This window comes from Blennius ocellaris (genome assembly GCF_963422515.1).
Source record: "Blennius ocellaris genome assembly, chromosome: 7".
Lineage (NCBI taxonomy): Eukaryota > Metazoa > Chordata > Actinopteri > Blenniiformes > Blenniidae > Blennius > Blennius ocellaris.
The window spans coordinates 30,560,763-30,581,597 of NC_137656.1; the positions used below are offsets into that span (position 1 = coordinate 30,560,763).

General features: G+C 45.7%; 1 protein-coding gene across 1 annotated transcript in view; it reads left to right on the forward strand.

The window, feature by feature from the left end:
- fras1 (Fraser extracellular matrix complex subunit 1) overlaps positions 1-20,835 on the forward strand; it is a gene marked incomplete at its 3' end in the record, with an annotated part of 263,420 nt that overhangs the window by 232,444 nt on the left and 10,141 nt on the right. Inside the window, exons 19-21 of the mRNA XM_080499235.1 lie at positions 2,933-3,079; positions 16,353-16,508; positions 20,231-20,377. Of these exons, the coding sequence (XP_080355361.1) occupies positions 2,933-3,079; positions 16,353-16,508; positions 20,231-20,377 (450 nt within the window). The remainder of the gene's footprint in view (positions 1-2,932; positions 3,080-16,352; positions 16,509-20,230; positions 20,378-20,835) is intronic.

Below are 20,835 nucleotides of genomic sequence, written 5' to 3' on the forward strand. Positions count from 1 at the left end.
TTCGAGCCTGAGTGGCTGTTCATCAGGGAGGGGGTGGACTTCCTCGTGGTGGTGTTGTTCAGGGCCTCAAATCTCCCAAAGAAGTCGTTGAGCTTGTTGAGGAAGCTGATGTCGTCTTGGCAGGGTGAGGGAGTGTTCAGTGATGCTTTTGATGCCGTGCCACAGTTGTTTGGTGTTACTGGGGTCATCGAAGAAACCTTGGATCTTCAGACTGTAGGCACGTTTGGCCGCCCTGATGGCCCGGTTCAGATTGGCCCTCGCTGTTCTGAGTGCTTCCGTGTCACCAGATTTGAAGGCGGCATTTCATTCCCTCAGTCTTGTGCCCACCTCCATCGTCATCCAGGGTTTCTGGTTGGCCCGTGTGACTACAGTCTTTGTGGATGTAACATTCCCCATGCACCATCCCATGTAGCCGATCACAGATGAAGCGTACTCCACATCTGTGTGTTGATTGTATGTTGCAGCCTCTCTGAACATCTTCCATTGGAGCAGTCGAAACAGTCCTGCAGTGCGGACATGGATCCTTCAGGCCACACTCTCACCTTCTTCACAGCAGGTTTCTCTCTGGTGAGCAGGGGCTGGTAAGCAGGAATTAGCATCACAGAGAGATGGTCTGACGATCCAAGGTGTGGGCGCGGAGCTGCTCTGAATGCCCTCTTGATGTTTGTGTAGACCAGGTCCAGTATGTTTTTCCCCCTTGTAGCAAAATCCACGTGTTGATGGAACTTTGGGAGAACCGTCTTCATATTGGCCTGGTTAAAATCCCCAGCAACAATGAAAACGCCCTCCGGGTGGATCTTTTGCCTGTCACTGATGGCACTGTAGAGTGCACTTAGCGCTTGCTTGGTGTTCACGCTGGGTGGAATGTACACAGCAACAATGTTGATGACGGTGAATTCACGGGGCAGGTAGAAGGGTCTGCATCTAACAATCATAAACTCAATGAGACTCAGAGCAATGACTGGAGACCAGAGTAGCGTTGTTACACCAGTTGTTGTTAGTGTAGATGCAGACACCACCCCCTCGGGTTTTACCTGTGAGAACGAGGCTTCGGTCAGCTCTGAATGTTGTTAGCCCATCCATGCTAATAGCTGCATCAGGGACAGATGTGTTTAGCCATGTCTCGGTAAAAATGAGGATGCAGCAGTTTCTGGTTTCCCTTATGGTGGTGAGATCCAACTTCAAGTGGTCCAGTTGGCTCACGTACGTTGACGAGCAAGATGGAGGGAAGCGGCGAACGGAACGGATTAGCCTTTAGCTTAGCTGTAAGTCCACCGTGACATCCGCGCTTCTGTTTTCTCCCGCACCGTCTCCGGTGACTCCAGTATCTCCAGTGTCTCCAGTGTCTCCGTGTGCGGCTTGTGCTGGTGGTGGACTCCGCTGGGTCCGCTGAGTCCGGCTGCCGAAGTAGAACGAAGCTCTGTAGTGTTGTCCGCGTCTCTAAATCAACGTCGTTGAACGGTCTATTCTTTCTAAAACTGATCATGGTTTGACGGTCGTATACAGTTTTTGCACTGTTTTGCCGAGCAGCAGATGTTGTAAAGACTGAATTTTGCGATGTATTGGCTAAGTTACCGGGAGCCGAAGCAGCCGCTGCCGTACAGGGCACCGCCATTTTGAGTATTAGCAGTCTTAATAGTGATTAGCAGTTTTAATAGCAATAATCTATTTAAAAAAAATATTTACAGGTTTGGGTTAGGGTCAAGGCACCTGCGTAAGAACAAGAAGAATCTCTAGCTGCTTATGTCAGCCACCTGCTGAAAAAAAATTCTTATTCGGCAGGACATTTAGTACTCTGAGAAGAAGCTGGAGAACTTGCTGGCCACGCCCCCACACACCAGGCACACTTCTGTGAAGTGGCATTTTAACTTTTCAACTGCACAGCTTATTTCTCACTACAAATGATTTCTGAACTACATTTCGCTGAACTGTTTCAGCAATGACGGTAAAGTTTTTGTCCAAGCCATGCTGTTGGTCCAGTTTTAACCGCAGGTTTTAACTACAGGAGCTGACAGCGCTGAGTGATGCATTCAGAGGCATCATCTAAACTGATCTGTGCTACGTGCTACATGCTAAGGAGCTTCGGGCTTACACAGTGGTGAGGCTACATGTTAAACATGAATATAATATGACTGATACACGCATTAGCAAGCTGGAAGGTGTGTGTGCATCACATGGAAGTTCGTATTGCAAAATGCACCACCCTGTCGCTGACTTTTGGCAGAATGAGGAAGTAAAAAAGAAGAATTTTACTAATCACACAGGAGTGTAGGGACCGCACTGCGGAACTTCCATAGACATTTTGGCCTGGACGGTTGGCACAGCCGAACAAAAGTTCTGCTGACAGAAGGTGCTAGCCGAAGAAAATTACGTCATTTGTTGGGCAAGGCTCCGGGGTCTTTCTGAACTTTGTTCTTGTTCTTACAGAGTATGAACTGTCCTTTTAGAGTTAGGGTTTGGTTGTTTTGTTCCTGATATCACATTCTTGTTATTTCTCTCTACAGTATATATCAAACATGCAAATTAAACCATCATTAGCAATGAAAGTAAATTAGTTTGTAGGATAAATTTTTTTTAGTTCATAATTAGCAGAGTCTGTGATGAGTTTGGAAACGTTTAAACTATATTCCTCACATTTTGTCAAAGGTCGCAATAAGCTGACAGTGGGATAATGAATATTTTAATAAAATCCTTGAACCATTGTTTTATTTAAATATCACATTCATCACAACAAATCACCCAAAAAAATCCTTTTGTCTTTTTTATTTTTGCTCATGTATTTTTAATGTTTGTGTTTACGATTAATTCAATCCTGTCGTTACTGTTTTACCGTGTTCTAGTCTTATTTGGGGTGTTTCACGGGAGCTCTGTAGGAAGTGGGAGGGGCTACTGATGAAGGATGGATTGATAGAATTGTTCTTCTGTTCTACAGTGTGCCATCCATCCTGCCAGACATGCTCAGGCCCTTCCCAGGCCGACTGTACCTCTTGTCCCCCACTGGCCTCCCTGCAGAGCGGCTACTGCAGGACACAGTGCCTGGAGGGGCAGTTCCTCCACAGTGCCACTGGAGTGTGCCTCGGTAAGTCTCTGTGTGTGTGTGTGTGTGTGTGTGTGTGTGTGTGTGTGTGTGTGTGTGTGTGTGTGTGTGTGTGTGTGTGTGTGTGTGTGTGTGTGTGTGTGTGTGTGTGTGTGTGTGTGTGTGTGTGTGTGTGTGTGTGTAGACGATGAGAGGAGAGAGCAGAGGTGGAAAGCAAACCTGAACAGAAGATATATTTTTAATTACAGTATGTGATGACACAACATTCACAGATGATGATGAGAATGCAACTACAGCACACACACACACACACACACACACACACACACACACGCACGCACACACCATCATTTTTTCTTTATTGCAACATCATCATTCACAACCGTTATAAATCTTGTTTCCATGCTCTGTGCATTTATTCTCTGCACGTCAACATATTTGACCAATCAGACAATTCCTCCTGCTTGCTCGTCCTGACATTTTAAGATGAAATAAGACACGATCAGACTTTATTAATCCCACATGGGGAAAGTCAGTCATCCCATCAGCTCAACATTGCACAAATACGTCAAGACAATGAGGATTGTTGATTATATATATATATATATAGATATTAGGGATGCTCGATATTGGCTTTTCTACCGATATCCGATATTCTGATATTGTCCAACTCTTAATTTCCGATACCGATATCACCGATACCGATATATGCTGGCTTTTTACATCAAAACTGTTAGGTAACAACAACATAAATTATCTCCTACTGTGGAATTAACACATTATGCCTAATTTTATTGTGATGCCCCACTGGATGCATATGTGAATCAAACATGGCTTTCCAAATGTACACACTGAGAAAAATAAGAGAACAACTTAAATTCTGGAAAAAAGTGCCATATTTATTTAGTGTTAGAGAGAAACCTCAACAACAAACTCAACAACACCACAGACAATATAAAAAAAAGGAAGAGGCATATCTTCAGTCCATTAGTTGTAAACAGTCAATGAATGAATAACTTGTCAAATAATAGACTCAAACTGGGCTCAATCTCTTTTAAGAGTAACAAAATAGTGCAAATATAAACAAGAAAGGCACAGAAATGCTCACAAAATTAAAACAGCCCTCCTTTAAAGTGCAACAAAAACAAAGACTGAAGTTGACTCGTCCATATAACTGGTCTATTTCTTTCCCCATGTCCTCATGTGTAAGAGGGAGATTGTTCTGTATGAATACAAGCATCTCAGCATCTCAGCAATGTATGAGATTTCTCTTCTCATCAATGATGTGGGCACCAGTGCTGAACACTGGTTCACCGTCAACACTGGTGCAGGGTGCAGTCAGGTACTGGTACCAGTGCTGAACAGTGGTTCACTGTCAACACTGGTGCAGGGTGCAGTCAGGTACTGGCACCAGTGCTGAACACTGGTTCACCGTCAACACTGGTGCAGGGTGCAGTCAGGTACTGGTACCAGTGCTGAACACTGGTTCACTGTCAACACTGGTGCAGGGTGCAGTCAGGTACTGGTACCAGTGCTGAACAGTGGTTCACTGTCAACACTGGTGCAGGGTGGAGTCAGGTACTGGTACCAGTGCTGAACACTGGTTCACTGTCAACACTGGTGCAGGGTGCAGTCAGGTACTGGTACCAGTGCTGAACAGTGGTTGACTGTCAACACTGGTGCAGGGTGCAGTCAGGTACTGGTACCAGTGCTGAACACTGGTTCACTGTCAACACTGGTGCAGGGTGGAGTCAGGTACTGGTACCAGTGCTGAACACTGGTTCACTGTCAACACTGGTGCAGGGTGCAGTCAGGTACTGGTACCAGTGCTGAACAGTGGTTGACTGTCAACACTGGTGCAGGGTGCAGTCAGGTACTGGTACCAGTGCTGAACACTGGTTCACTGTCAACACTGGTGCAGGGTGCAGTCAGGTACTGGTACCAGTGCTGAACAGTGGTTCACTGTCAACACTGGTGCAGGGTGCAGTCAGGTACTGGTACCAGTGCTGAACACTGGTTCACTGTCAACACTGGTGCAGGGTGCAGTCAGGTACTGGTACCAGTGCTGAACACTGGTTCACTGTCAACACTGGTGCAGGGTGCAGTCAGGTACTGGTACCAGTGCTGAACACTGGTTCACTGTCAACACTGGTGCAGGGTGCAGTCAGGTACTGGCCCAGCAGGGAAGAGGGCCTGGTTGAGCCTCCAGTACTCCACGGGCATTTCATTCACCAGGCTTCTCCTTCTTTGCCACGAGTCTAGCGTGTTGTATTTGTTGTTGTTAAATGTCATCAAGCGCGCGCCCGTAATGCTGCGTTCATGCAGACTCGGAAATTCCAATATCGGTTGTAAAAATCCGATACCGATATTTCCAAATATTAAATTTTTAAGTCAATATCATCCGATACATCCGTAATATATATATATATATATATATATATATATATATATATATATATATATATATATATATATATATATATATATATATATATATATATAAATTCCCCTCTCGCCCTCACCTGATTTTCTGTTCCAAGCTCGGGTCCTCTACCAGAGGCCTGGGAGCTTGAGGGTCCTGCGCAGTATCTTTGCTGTTCCAAGTACTGCACTTTTCTGGACTGAGATGTCCGAGGTTGTTCCAGGGATCTGCTGTAGCCACTCCTCCAGTTTGGGGGTTACTGCCCCGAGTGCTCCGATTACCATGGGAACGACTGTCACCTTCACCTTCCAAGCCAGCTCCTCTCTGAGCCCTTGGTATTTCTCAAGTTTCTCATGTTCCTTCTTTCTGATGTTACCATCACTTGGTATTGCTACATCCGCCACCACGGCTTTCCACTGCCCTTTATCAACCACTAAAATGTCTGGTTGGTTCACCATTACCATCCTGTCTGTCTGTATCTGGAAGTCCCACAGGATCTTCATCGGTCATTCTCCACCACCTTTGGGGGTGTCTCCCACTGTGACCTTGGGGTTTCCAGACCATACTCCGTACAGATGTTTCGGTACACTATGCCAGCCACTTGGTTATGGCGTTCCATGTATGCTTTCCCAGCCAGCATCTTGCACCCTGCAGTTATGTGCTGGATTGTCTCAGGTGCCTCTTTGCACAGTCTACACCTTGGGTCTTGTCTGGTGTGGTAGATCTGGGCTTCTATGGCTCTGGTGCTCAGAGCCTGCTCCTGTGCAGCCAGGATGAGGGCCTCTGTGCTGTCCTGTAGGCCAGCCCTCTCTAGCCATTGGTAGGACTTCTTGAGATCAGCCACTTCAGTTAAGTTGCGGTGGTACATCCCATGTAGGGGCTTGTCCTCCCATGATGGTCCCTCTTCCAGCACCTCCTCATCTCGCCATTGTCTGAGACTTTCGTTGAGTATGTCATCCGTTGGAGCCCTGTCCTTGATGTATGTATGGAGCTTGGATGTTTCATCCTGGATAGTGGCTCTCACGCTCACTAGTCCTCGGCCTCTTTCCTTACGGCTAGCATACAGTCTCAAGGTGCTGGATTTGGGATGGAACCCACCATGCATGGTGAGGAGCTCTCGTGTCTTAACATCTGTGGTCTGTATCTCTTCCTTTGGCCACCTTATTATACCCGCAGGGTACCTGATCACTGGCAGGGCGTAGCTGTTTATGGCCCTGGACTTGTTCTTGCCATTGAGCTGGCTTCTTAGGACTTGCCTCACTCGCTGGAGGTATTTGGCCGTTGCCGCTTTATTGTTGCCTGTTCAAGGTTGCCATTTGCCTGTGGTATTCCCAGGTACTTGTAACTGTCCTCAATGTCTGCTATAGTTCCTTCTGGGAGTGAGACCCCTTCAGTGTGGACTACCTTGCTTTGTTACCATCCTACTACATTTCTCAAGCCCGAATGACATCCCAATGTCATTGCTGTAGATCCTGGTGGTGTGGATCAGGGAGTCTATGTCCCGTTCGCTCTTGGCGTACAGCTTGATGTCATCCATGTAGAGGAGGTGACTGATCGTGGCCCCGTTCCTGAGGTGGTATCCGTAGCCAGTCTTGTTGATTATTTGGCTTTGGGGGTTCAGACCTATGCAGAACAGCAGTGGGGACAGAGCATCACCTTGGTATAGGCCACATTTGATGGACACTTGTGCAAGTGGCTTACCATTGGCCTCGAGGGTGGTTTTCCACAACCTCATCGAGTTTGCAACGAACGCTCTGAGAGTCCTGTTGATGTTGTACAGCTCCAAGCATTCAGTGATCCATGTGTGTGGCATTGAGTCGTAGGCTTTCTTGTAATCAATCCAGGCAGTGCGCAGGTTGGTATTACGGGACCTGCAGTCTTGGGTGACTGTTCTGTCAACTAGGAGCTGGTGTTTGGCTCCTCTGGTATCTCTACCAATGCCCTTCTGTGCTTTGCTCATGTATTGATCCATGTGCCCGCTTATCTTAGCCGCGATGATGCCTGACATGTTGTGGAGAGGCAGGTTATTGGCCGATAGTTGGATGGGACTGCACCTTTGGTGGGATCCTTCAGGATCAGGATTGTTCGCCCTTCGGTTAGCCATTCTGGGTGAGTCCCATCTCTGAGCAGCTCGTTCATTTGTGCTGCCAGGCGCTCATGGAGAGCTGTGAGTTTCTTTAGCCAGTAGGCCTGGATCATGTCAGGGCCTGGTGCTGTCCAGTTTTTCATACCTGAGACTCTTTCTTGGATGTCTGCCGCTGTGATGGTAACTGGATTCTGTTCAGGGATGTTGCTGTGCTCCTCTCTCAGAGAGACCAGCCATTGAGCACTGATGTTATGTGTTGCCTCCTTTTCCCATATGCTCTTCCGGTACCTTTCAGTTTCCAGCCTTGGTGGGTCTGCTCTGCTGTTATTACCCTGCCACTGAGCGTACACTTTCGCAGGTTGCGTTGCGAACAGCCTGTTTATTCGCCTGGCTTCAATGTCTTTCGTGTACTTCTTTAGGCGGCTGGCCAAGGCTTGGAGCCTTTGTTTGGCAGTTTCGAGTGCTTCAGGAATGGGCATCTGGGTGTACCTCTTGGGTAACGGTCTTTTCATTGCACCTCTCTGGGCCTCTGTCAGTTGACTCACTTCTCTCCGTGCTGCCTTGATGTTAGCCTTCAGCCGTCTTTTCCATGGTGGGTATTGTTTCTCATGGCTCCCATGGTTGCTCTTATAGCCAAGCATCTCTAGGATCACTGCTGCTGAAGTGTATATCAGCTCATTGGTTTCAGTGATTGTTGTGGTAGGGATCGCTCTAACTGCTGCATTCACAGTTTCCAGGAGACTTTCTGAAGGTACTTCACTTGCCGTTGCAATCGGTGTCGGAGTTGCCTTGTGTTCATTCTCGCTATGATCTTATGTTTCAGGTCAGCCGCTGCCTCGCTCAGCACTGTTGATTCCGCACTCATTGGAGTTCCGTTCCCAATCTGGTTCTCTGGTTGGGAAGTTGGTATATTCTCCCCTCTGACCTGGTTTCCGGGCTCCCCCTTACCACAGCATTCGTGTTGTATCTCTTCAATCTCAAGCTGTGATAGCAGTTGCCGTTTGTGGATGTTGGAACGCTGAGCTACTAGTTGTTTCGCGGTCAACTGTGACTGTGGGTTTCGAAGTAACCATTCAGCCCACATCCTTTTCATGTAACCCCTCTGACTAGGCTTACTTGAGTAGTAGCATTTCAACAGAGCCTTGTTCTCGCATCTCGTCGATCTGTGCTTTGTTCCAAGTAGCCCATTTCTCATCAAGGTGCTCTGGTTCCCCAGCACCTGACGCAGACCTTGTTTGGCCGGGCGACGTTTGAGCCGGCATCTCTTCGCATTAATTTTCACTCATGGTATGAGGTAGGCAGTAGCGTGAAGGGTCTTGCCCAAGGACCCACACTGGATGCTGTTAATTGCTCAGTGCCTCAAGCGGGAATCGAACCAGGGTCTCCCGTGTACCAGTCCGTTGCCTTGCCACCTGAGCGGCTGGATAGCATATATATATATATATAATATGCTATATGCTATGCTATATATATATAATTAGATAATTAGATGCATTTATATTTATTTCCTTGTACACATGGAAATACGGGGGGTGGTATCGAGGAAAAATATTCATAGTCATATTCATAGTACAGTAATTACAGCGCAACAGTACCAGGACAGTGACATTTACAGATTATTACTCAGTTCCTGCAGTTGAACATACTCACAGCAGCAGGTATGAATGATCTGGTAGCTCCTTCCTGGATGGTGGTTGCAGCAGTCTGCCACTGAAGGAGCTGGTTAAAGCTCCCACGGTGTGGTGGAGGGGATGAGAGGTATTGTTCATGATGAATACCAGCTTTGCCAGGATCCTCCTCCAGGACAGAACCAGCCCTCCTAACCAGTTTGATCAGTCTGATCCTGTCGCTGACTGTAGCAGAGAAGCACCATCAGCCCACTGCATAGAAGATAGCTGTATCATAACATGTCCTCGTCTGAGAACTTCCAGAGGTGTCCATGTAGTGATGGATATTGGAGGTGTGGAGGGAGAAGAGGACAGGAGAGATCACAGTGCTCCGAGGAACTCCTGTACTACCGACGACCACATCAGAAATGCAGCTGTAAAGCCTCATACTGTGGTCTGGTGGTGAGGTAGTCCATTGTCCATGCAGTCAGATCTGTTGGTGAGGTAGTTGATGGTCCGTGCAGTCTGGTGTGTTGGTGAAGTAGTCCACGGTCCATGCATTCAGGTGTGTTGGTGAGGTAGTCGATGGTCCATGCAGTCAGGTGTGTTGGTGAGGCAGTCCATGGTCCATGCAGTCCGGTGTGTTGATGAGGTAGTGCACGGTCTATTCAGTCAGGTGTGTTGGTGACGTAGTCCACAGTCTATGCAGTCAGAGTGCTGTTGACGCCACCTCCCTCCAACTTCCCCCTCAGCAGAGATGCTGGACGGTGTTAAACGCTGGAGAATTCAACGAACAAGACCCTCACTGGTGTCCTGAGTTCTCCAGGTGAGACAGGGACCAGTGCAGCAGGTAGACGATACTTGGCGATCCATCAGAGAAAACTGAACCCTTCTGAAACCTCCCACCACAGTTGCAGTCAACATTTTTTGAAGAACAATAACAAAGGAGTGATTTCAATTCAAGCAGTGGATAAGTCCTATCGAGCTGATTCACTGTTAATGCTTCACCATGATCCTGCTTCCACCTGCACAGACAATACATCTGTTATCCACACACAAGGTTCAACCAGACAGGAAGCTGCCATGTTTCTAATTAAAATAAATGTATTTCTATAATTGTTTTTATATGAGACAAACAACAAACAAACAAAAATAACAGTAAGAATGACAGACAGGGTCAATACAGGTTAAAATGTGTTAAAGCATACATTGAAATCATTTCTAAAGTGTAAACCAAAAGCTAAGCCACAGAGGCAAATTATTTGTAATTGTCCTCATCAATGTCTTTGGCAGATGCTGAAAGAAATCAAAATATCAGTTATACAAAATATAGACCGAGACATCTGTGCAGGATTGAATTTGAAGTTTCACTTTTAGATTTGTATTTAGGGAATGTACCAACAACCATAAAGAAGCAAGATAGGTACCAAATGCAAAATCTACAAACCACTTGTAAATAAGCAATAACAAGAAAATAGCTTAGTAAGCAGCCTGTTACGGTGTGACTTCGGAGGCTCAGGTGCGGATAAACCAGCTGGAGACAGACAAGTATAATGGAAGAGTTTATTTTTGACAACAAGAGTGAACAGAAGGTTCTGTGGGCTCCGGTGGCAGGAGGCTGAGGCTGCGTTGCGGAAGCGAGAGCTACTGGGGGCAAGACTCGGGTCTGGTCACGTTGGGTCCGGAGGCAGGAGAAGCTGAGGCAGGCAAGTCTTTACAAGGAGAGCAGAATGAAGCGGCGTTAGTATCAAACACAAACTGAGGGACAACACACGCAGGCATACTAACGCAGGGAGTGTTACGATCCAGCGCCGAGTGGAGTCGAGCACCTGTTTAAGAGGTGCAGATGATCAGGAGAAGACGAGCTCCACCCAGTCGTCGCAGCTGAACTGAATCAGGTGATGAATCCCCCAGCAACTCCACTTCCTCAAACACAGCCTGAAACAAAAGGGGAGGAGAGACAGAAGAGGGAAAAAACCCAACCACGCCCACAAGAGGCCTCTGAGGAGTGGGGCATGACACAGCCACCATCTACTTTAGAGTTTCTCTCATTAACTTTAAGACATATATACTTTTACACTTCTTTGTTTTCATGTTGGGCAGCAGAAGCAGGACTTTCTGCACTGGCAGTTGTGCCTGTCAGCCTTGTCATACCAGGTCTTTTGGTGCGACTGGACCTGCTCCAAGCTTTCCTGTACTAGTTCAGTCATTTCTTCCATCTTGTCCCTCATCTTGAGGACATGGGCCAAGATGCCTTAACCCATGTCTTGGGTGTCCTCGGTTCCTCCCAGGATTCTCTCAGCACATCCAGAGGACCCCTTACCTGTCTTCCATAAAGCAGTTCAAATGGTGAGAAGACAGTGGAAGCCTGAGGAACCTCTCTGTAAGCAAAGACCAGGTCGGGCAATCGGCAGTCCCAGTCTTTTCCATTGGCTGCTACAAACTTCCGTAACATGCTCTTCAATGTTTGATTATATTGTTCAACAAGGCCGTCGGTCTGGGGATGGTAAGGAGTGGTTCGCATGCCTTTGATGCCTAACCAGCTATAAACCAGTTTCAGGATCTTGGACAGTAAAGCAGTGCCCTGATCAGTCAGGATTTCTTTGGGAATTTCTTGCCTGGAAAATAACTGCAACGGGGCCTGAGCTATGGGGCGAGCTGAAATCTTAAGCAGAGGAAAAGCCTCCGGGTAGTGTGTGGCATAGTCATATATTACCAAAATATATTTATAACCATTCTGGGATCTCTCCAGGCGTCCTACCAAGTCCATAGCTATGCGAGAGTAGGGGGTCTCAATAATGGGCAGTGACGACAGTGGATAAGGGCTAGTCTTTTTCTTGCTGGTCAGCTGGCACTTGGGTCAACTTTTACAAAACTCCTGCACTTCCCTATAGAGACCTGGCAAGCAAAACCTGGCTTCCCTCCTCTCATAGGTCTTAGAATTGTTCAGATGCCCTGACCATGGGCTCTCATAGCCTAAAACTAGCACCTTTTCCATGAGCTGCCTTGGAACAACCAGCTGCTCTGCCCACGCCTGGCTGGTATAGCAGACCCTCTCTCAAAATATAACCCTCTCCAGACAAGGTCTTATTCTCCCCAGTCGGTACATCCTCAATGTGTGTGACCCTGTCATATGCTCCCTTTCATGTGGCATCTTCCCTCTGCAACTGCTCAATGTCACATCACTGGCACATCACTCCAAACATCGTCTGGCTGAATACCCTGTAGCTCTTCCTCCATCATACCCACTAGCTTGGCCTGCCTGCGCTGCATGCGGGTCTTACTAGTTTTTACTCTGGCCGGGGTAGAAATTTCTGCTTCAGCAAAAGCCAATTCCTTTAAGCAATTGGGCTCACCAATCTCATTCTTTTCCTCCTCAGGGGTCTGGAACTGGCTCTGAGAACACGTGACCACCACGTTAACTGGCTTACAAGATCCCAAGCATCACAATATCCTGTCCTATGACCACTGGGCGACTCATCTACTCTACCACCCCACAATCATCTGATATGTCTGATTTTTTCATAGTTAGGTAGACCTCTGCTATACCGCAGTCATGCTCATCCCCGTTCACACAAAGCATTTTCACCTTCCTACCCGGATGAAGTCCCTTTCATCCACTAAGTGGGGCTGCACCAAAGTCTGGGTACTTCCTGAATCGAACAACGCAGAAGCAGGCTTTCCATTAATTAGGACAGAGATCATTTGCAGTCTGCCAAGAAACCTTATATTCTTGTCTTCTGGTTTTGGAACACAACTATTACCCGAGTGTTCTAACTTAATCTGGGGGCAATTTGGCTTAATGTGACCTGCCTCTTGGCAATGATAGAACAGGTTCCCTGTGACCTTCTGCTTGGAGCTATCCCTCAACTTGACTGGGGTAACTGGGTTCCTCAGCAGGCATCTTATTGGGCTCAGCAGACATGGAACCACTTCCATTACCAAACCCCTCAGACCTACCTCTGGTTGTCAGTCTTGGCTCCCACCGGAAGTTTCTGTGCTGCTGTGCAGACATGAAGTTCTTTACCAGCTCTGCCGCCCTCTGGCCATCTGCTGGTCCCTTCTCCTTAACCCAAACTGGGTTAAGGAGACGTCCCGTCTGGGGCGAGGATACGAAGAAAGTGTTCGGTGTTCAAAAACTCGCAGACTTCTTCGACCGACTTCCCCACAGCCTGATCCATTTTGGCACATATCCTTGAGGCATGTGTACTGATCACAGAGGGTTTCACCAGGCTGGACATCAGGCTCCCGGAACCTCCTACGGTACACCTCCTCATTTAATTCATGTTTGTTAAGGAACCCCTTCTTCACCCAGTTGTAGTCCATTGCTGCAACCATGTCCATCGCAACATAGGTGCTGTGGCCTTCCCAGTCAGATACAGCACCAGAAGCACAGCCCACTCCTCCCTGGGCCAGCGGTAAGATTCTGCCAGCCGCTCAAATGTGGTGAGGTACTGTTCAACATCACCCCCTTCCTCAAGTCTGGGGATATTACCTCGGTTTCTAGCCATGGATGCGACTGCCGCCATTGCAACTGCAACCACTGCTGGAACCGCTGCTGCTGCCGGTAGTGTTGGGAAGACCGCTCTGTCTCCACACCCTCTCGAAGCTGGTTCAGCTGGGTCTGGACAGTCTGCCAGCGCTGCTCCAGGCCTCCTCCTCCTCCTGGGTTCACAGTGTCTTCTCCAGGAGTTTCCGCAGGGCAGTCTCTCAGTCATCTTTGGGTGGGTTTAACCCACCCCAAATTAACATCACAGAAGAAATATATTAATAAAGTATTTATCAAGCAGAAAATCATTATTCCCTTTAAAATATATACACTACATTATTTTGACCTGTCAACAATTCCCTACTATACATATTTACACACAAATATAGCTCTTCCACCAGCATGCGCTTTGATGAGCAGAAGTCTGACGGCCAGGAGGAGGAAGTGTGTGCGGTGAGTTGTGTTGGGAGTTTTGCCACTATACAGAAGTCACACTGTGTGCCACTGACACTGGGTGTAGTGGGTACCTCACTACAGACCCGTGATGTTGGTGAATCGTGTCAGCAGTGGTGATGGATTGTGTGTCAATACGCTTTGTGGCAACATGTTTGGCGACGTGCACTCAGTCCCACCCACGCCAGTGTGGATGATGCAATGCCACAACCCATCCCCAACACAATCCCCAAATGTTCACAAACACTCCCCCTCAAATACTGTGTGCATGTGCTCATAAGTCTTTGTTTTCCAGTGAGAAGGGAATATCACATTTTCACTGACGAGCGGAAAGTCGTTTTCATATTCAGAGAGTGCACAATGTTTGACCTCCTGACATAGCTTATCACTTGCATTTGGTACTTCGAGAGCTGTGTTAGAATAATTTCAACAGGGAAGCAGTTTCCATCTCAAATTTGCATAATGCTTTTATCATGTGTTCTGTCACTTTAATCAGTTTTCCACTGTACATGGGTCTTCTTTCAGGAGACTATTATTCAGAAAGCTGTAGATGAGACAAGGTGGTCGTGAGGATGGTGGCCTGCCTGCCTCCAACCAAATAAAGGCATGAATCTGACAAAGCTCAAACTGCATTCAGAAAGAACCAGAGGACTGGTTTGTGGCAATCGTTCTGAACAGAGTCCATGTCCACACTGGTTCTGATCCACATGATGCTTCACCATGCTGTTTAGAGAAAAATGTGTGCATCAAAGTGTAACGGGTGTGATTTGGACTTTAAAATAATGACGAGTCGATTGAGTGTCCTTCAGTCTTGATTTACTGTAGAAAAGATTAAAACACACTTAATCTTCCCACTGGCCTTCCTCCACTCTGGTTCCTCAGCCATTAAAACCAACACTCGAACAACATTTCAAAAGTACATTTTGAACATTAAATTTGAACAATGAAATGAAATGAAATACAAAATTTGCAATACTGCCATCTGTTAAATACATAAATACAATACATGGGGTGGAACAAATGAACGGAAATAAAATTAAAACTCAAAACATACCTGTAGAAAAGATTAAAACACACTTAATCTTCCCACTGGCCTTCCTCCACTCTGGTTCTGAACATAAAACAAAGACAGTGTTCACCCGGGCCGCGCTGTGCTGACGTCACACTGCGCGCATTCACTGGAAAATCGCGCCAAAATTAATGAACTTATATATGGTTCTAAAAGTTAAAATAGAGGTTGAAACTAAACAAAACAGTACAGTAACATGACATCACCCTATGACAAACGATCTACAGTAAAAACTTCCACATAAACTACTACATTTACAGACTAACAGCACGAAATTGCGGCAGTGAATTCCCATACGACTTACCCTCAGCCATTAAAACCAACACTGAGGAGCATGACGGGAGGAACGACGGAGGCCCGGGAGGGACAACCAAGACAGAGTGCAAAAAGGCGATTCAAAAATAAAGCAAAATAAATGAAAATAAACTATTGAGATAAAATTCACAAATACTCAACATAACAATAATAAACATGAATTGAAAATAATAATAATAAATAAAGTGCATTTTTAACTCCGTTACAAAAGCTAGACCTCATCATTTTCCTGATCACGCTCTGGACAAAGAGAAAGTTTCACAACCAGCTAACAAGTCAAGTCTTCAATACTTCCTGCTATTGTTGAATGTGGAACATGTGAACATGTCACAACCATTATGGGATTTAAGTTTTGGCGATTTTAATCATTGTTCATCCTTATGTTATATTTTATTCCTTGCATGTATTTTTACAGGTATTTTGTTTTTCGACAGAGAGTAAAATAAATCCAGATCTAGATCTCACACTGTTCTCACGTCCCCACACAGTCCTCAGGTGTTGTCTTTACCTTTCTTCTGCCCCCATGCTATGTTCTCACTGTAGACATTGATCTTCAGCAGACAGTTAAGTTAACCAAACACAGCCCAGATATCATCAGATAAGCACCTCGATGTGCTGCTCTTTGTTCTTATCATCTGGGATCGTCTGTGCCCACTGCTCAGGATTCATGAGGGCTTCTTATCTCTGTAATCTAAATTAAACCTCTGTGCAGTTCTCAGATTGAAAGATTAAAAAATCTGTTTCAAACACTTTGAGCTGGTTTACCTTTTGTGGACCTATTCTTCCATCATACTCCATCTATTTTTAGAACGGTTTGAGTTGATTATTGCTGTGTGAGGAAGTGTTGGTGTTTACAGATGTCCTCTCTCCGCAGGGTGCAGCTCAGACTGCCAGCGCTGTTCGGCGGACCTCCAGCTGGGCAAGGGCAGTGTGTGTCTGTGGTGTAAAGCAGCCCGGACCTGGCTGCTGGGGGACCACTGTATCTCCCAGTGTCCTCCAGGATACCATGGCTGGCATGGAGGTTGCATCAGTAAGATCTTTTTTCTCCTCTGTCCCTCTACTGTTCGGCATGTCAGAGGTCTGGTCAGAGGTGCCAGGAATGTTAAAACTGTGAGAAAGGTCTTAGCAAACCTTTGTTGTTTTATCCATTCATTTTCTGACCCTGACCCTGACACTGGTGTTACACAATGCACAACTTCTCCAGGAGGAGCCTCCATGCGTCAGAAAGTACCTCAAGGTCTGTGGCATTAAAGGAGACCACACCAAAATGCAATGACCGTATTTTCAGCACTATAGAGCGCACCTGAATTTAAGCCGCACCTGCAAAATTTAACAAACAAAAAAAAACAAACATATATAAGCCGCACTTACTAACAGGGCAAGAATTTCACTGCACGAACATGTGAATTGATAAATTTTTCATCAATTCTCATAAATCTGTCTTTCATAGTGCTGGACATTCCTGCACACAGTGCTGTGTTGTCAAGTGCCTGCTGCGAAGCCTGCAGACAGAGAGCGACACAGAGAGACAGATCCATAATCACCAAGCACTTCATCTCTGTTGATAAAGTATTTTATCAGTTATTTGCTGATTGTCATTCTGAGGAGGAAGATTCCTCAGCACGAAGTCCAGCGTGCTAGTACACTTGATGCACCTCATTGCAGCATTCACGTCAGTCAGTTGCTGGAGCTCCGGACCATAGCAGCACAAGACGAGCTCACCAAGAGCAGAAATGTCACCTTTAAGGCAAGTTTTAGAGACAAGGCAAGTGTGATCCTTATGAGGTAAGAAATCTCTACCCTGTAAAAACCATTAGTTAGCCGCATCGTGTTATAAGCCGCAGGGTTCAAAGCGTTGGAAAAAAGTAGTGGCTTATTGTCCGGAAAATAAGGTAGTTGTTTTGCAAAATGAATGCAGGTGAGCTGCAGAAAGACCACCCTCCCACATCCAGTCCGGATCTGTCCTCCAGGTATTCAGAGAATCTTTGAAGTCACAAGTGGACGTCTGCAAAACTGGTGTAAAGCGCCAAAGCCATGCCTGTAGCAGGACGCTGGTGTTCAGTATGTCATCATCACCCACATTACTCTTCATATCATGTCTGCAGACGATTCCCTCGTCACTGTGATGAAGAAACATTTATTTAAACTTCCTTGTCCAGATGTTCTGTGATCTTCATTCACACCATCATCTTCCTCATTAACGTCTTATATTATTTTAAATTGTACCATGTTTGTCTCATCAGTCTCACCTTCCTTTTGTTTTCATGAGCATCATCAGTCTGATCCCGCCTATCATCTTCATCCTCATCACCCTCAGTCTGATGAGTTCCACTCCATCAATTGCTTTCCTGACTTCATCCTGTTCAAACTGGGAGAAAGTTCATCTTCCATATGGTCCCCTTTTCATCCTCTTTGTCTTCATCATCCTCATCTCCGATATGCCTCTTCATAACCTCCTGATCCATTGATTACAGCCCAAATTATTTTCATATTTTCCTCAGGCTCATCCTTAAGGTCTACATTGAAACCTTTATAAACTCGTCTTTTTCATTATCCATCTCGACTTTAAACCTCTCTGGCCGGCGGACGCACCGGTGCTTCCTAATCACATGACTGTTTTAAAAGGCAGTAGCGTCACAGCACAGCGTCATCTGGTCCAGTGTTTCAATCCGTGTCGAAAGTGCAGATATAAAACTACAAGGTCATTTTAAAATGATGTTGATAACCCAAATAAAGGTGGAGATATGAGGAAAACTGTTTTTTTCCGCGACATTTTAGTTCGCGTCGGGTGCAGAAGACCGGTCAGGAACGCTTCTAAAACGAAGTGAAAGTAGCGGAGTAGCAAAAGAAACAACACTCGTAATGTGCCAGTATACCTTTCACTCATTGGTTGAGAAGAAGAGCCCATGTACAATCAAAAGTTTCCATAGTGGGAGGTGTCATTTTGTTTTGTTCACCCGTGTAAAAGTAACAGAGAGACGGAGACAGTGAGAGTGAGTTGAGATTTATATCAGAGAAAAAGCGACTATTATCATAATTTGACCATCTAGTTAGTGTGTAGTGAGTGAAATTAGAGTGGAGTGTCTTTTAGTTTCAAGTCAACTCTTTTTTTTTTCTATCAAAACAATGAGGCGCCTTATGAACGTCGATCAGGTGCTCCGACTTTTGTTTTTTGAAGAAGAAGGAGAAGAGCACATCGAGTCTGACATCGAGTCTCTCATTGAATTTGAGAGTGATTGTGGTGACAATATTGAAGACCACAGCTTTGGGTTGGAAGAAGGGAGAGAGGTGTCCCCCCCAGACCAGGAGACGTGTCCTCCACCCCTGTCCCCATCATTCCAGCTCCACCACAACAGCCAAAGGCTAAACTGTAAACATTGCCTACAGGAACACAAGAAAAGGAAAGACACTCCATGGAAATGCCATGTGTGACGTGTCCCTCTGTGTTGTGTTGGACAGAATCTGTATTTTTGAGTGGCACAAATAATTTGTCTTCACCTGACATTATATGTGTGACCTTTTGTAAATAGTTTTACAAAAACGCCTGAGGCATTGCTTCTATTTCACTGTAAATATCTGTATAGAACTGTTTTTTCAGTCCTGTTTTGATCAATTTTAGTTAATTATAGTTTATATTTACTTCACAAGTAAACTAAATGATTCGTTGAGTATGTCTAGGAATTCTATCATCAATAAATGTATGTTTTTCCCAACCAAATTTGTAGTTTTATGGTGTTTTTAGATCCACTGTGTTAATAAAGTATGCCAAACTGAAAACAATACTTCAGAGCTGCATTTATGAGGTTGTCCTGAACAAAAGTCAGTCCTGTTTTGATACATTTGAGTTAATTCTAGCTTAGATTTACTTCACAAGTAAACTAAATGATGTGAATGACTAATTGGTATGCCAAACTTAAAACAATACTTCAGACCTGCATTTATGAGGTTGTCCTGAACAATATGACACCAAAAAAGGCAAGGTTTAAGGATTCTATATTTGAGATATAAAGGAAAAATCAATTGTAGTGAAAAACGGCACAAAATGCTTTAGGCCCAGCAGGGTTAATCTCATTAAGTTTGTCTGCCTGTGACCCAGCAGCAGGCTGGAGCTTCATTCCCCTCATGTCCATATCTGTCTCTGCTGCTAATGTCAGAAGCATTAAATACCATCCTGGATCATCATCAGTTAGGCTTTTTTCACACCCAAGCTTCACACGCTTTCAGGAATGCAAAACAAGAGGACACCTCAGCCTGAAGGTGCAAAATCTACAAAGCCTCTTTCAGCTCAGTCCTCAGGGTTAAAAGAGGAAACACTCTGAGACTAAAACATAGCTGTACATTTTTCTTATCCATTATTGTCGTCTGGCTGATCTAAATGAAGTGACTTGAGAGCTTCTCTGCCCCTCCCTCCTCCTGCTATTGATCCAGGTCTGATGATACATTTTGCCGCTTCAGGGTTATACTTGGTGTTTCCTTTTCTCTGCCGTCTGTTGTTGATTAGTATACGAGGCGGATAAAAGCAGTGTGTGCTGCTGACTCATGTCTGAGACCTGGAGAATGCCCTTGATGGTGATGAGAGTGTTTTCAATTCAAACTCACAACTTTGGATTGTTTGCAATAATTTTACAGCACAGAAGCATGGATGAGATCATCAAATCTTTCATCGTTATATGTTCTGTAGGGTGAGACTGTCCTCAGTGAATCTCTTGAGTGTTGATTCTCACATGAAAACTGTATCATTTGTTTTCCCAGAATGCCACCTGTCATGTGAATCCTGCGATGGGCCGGGACCCCTCTCATGTACATCCTGTCCTTCCAACAGCGTCTTGTTGCCATCAGGTCTCTGTGCTCCCATGTGTCCCCCTGGTTACTATGACAACAGTGACCGGGTCTGTCAAGGTAAGTGTGACAGTGCTGCTCCACCAAGTGGTGACTTACACCCAGGTAATCCAACTGTGTGTAGATTATAATCCTGACTGATGGGAGCTAGGTCTGTGGAAGTGTCTTCTCATCTAGGATCTGACATTTCTTCATTTGTTCAATTACATTTTCATGCTCTTCTTCATCATGCATCGTGCATACAAGCAGATTTTAAGTGACAGATGCACAAAACATGAGAATGAGAAGCATTTCTCCACAACTTGTATTTCAGACTTTCAGTTTTCTTTCCTGTTCTTGCATTTTTTTCATCCCTTCTGCTGCCCTGGTGGTGGTGTAATGTGCTCCACCCTCAGTGTGGTGGCGTAATGTGTTCCACCCTCAGTATGTTGGTGTAATGTGCTCCACCCTCATTGAGGTACTGTAAAGTGCTCTACCCTTAGTGTGGTGAAGTAATGTGCTCCACCCTTAGTGAGGTG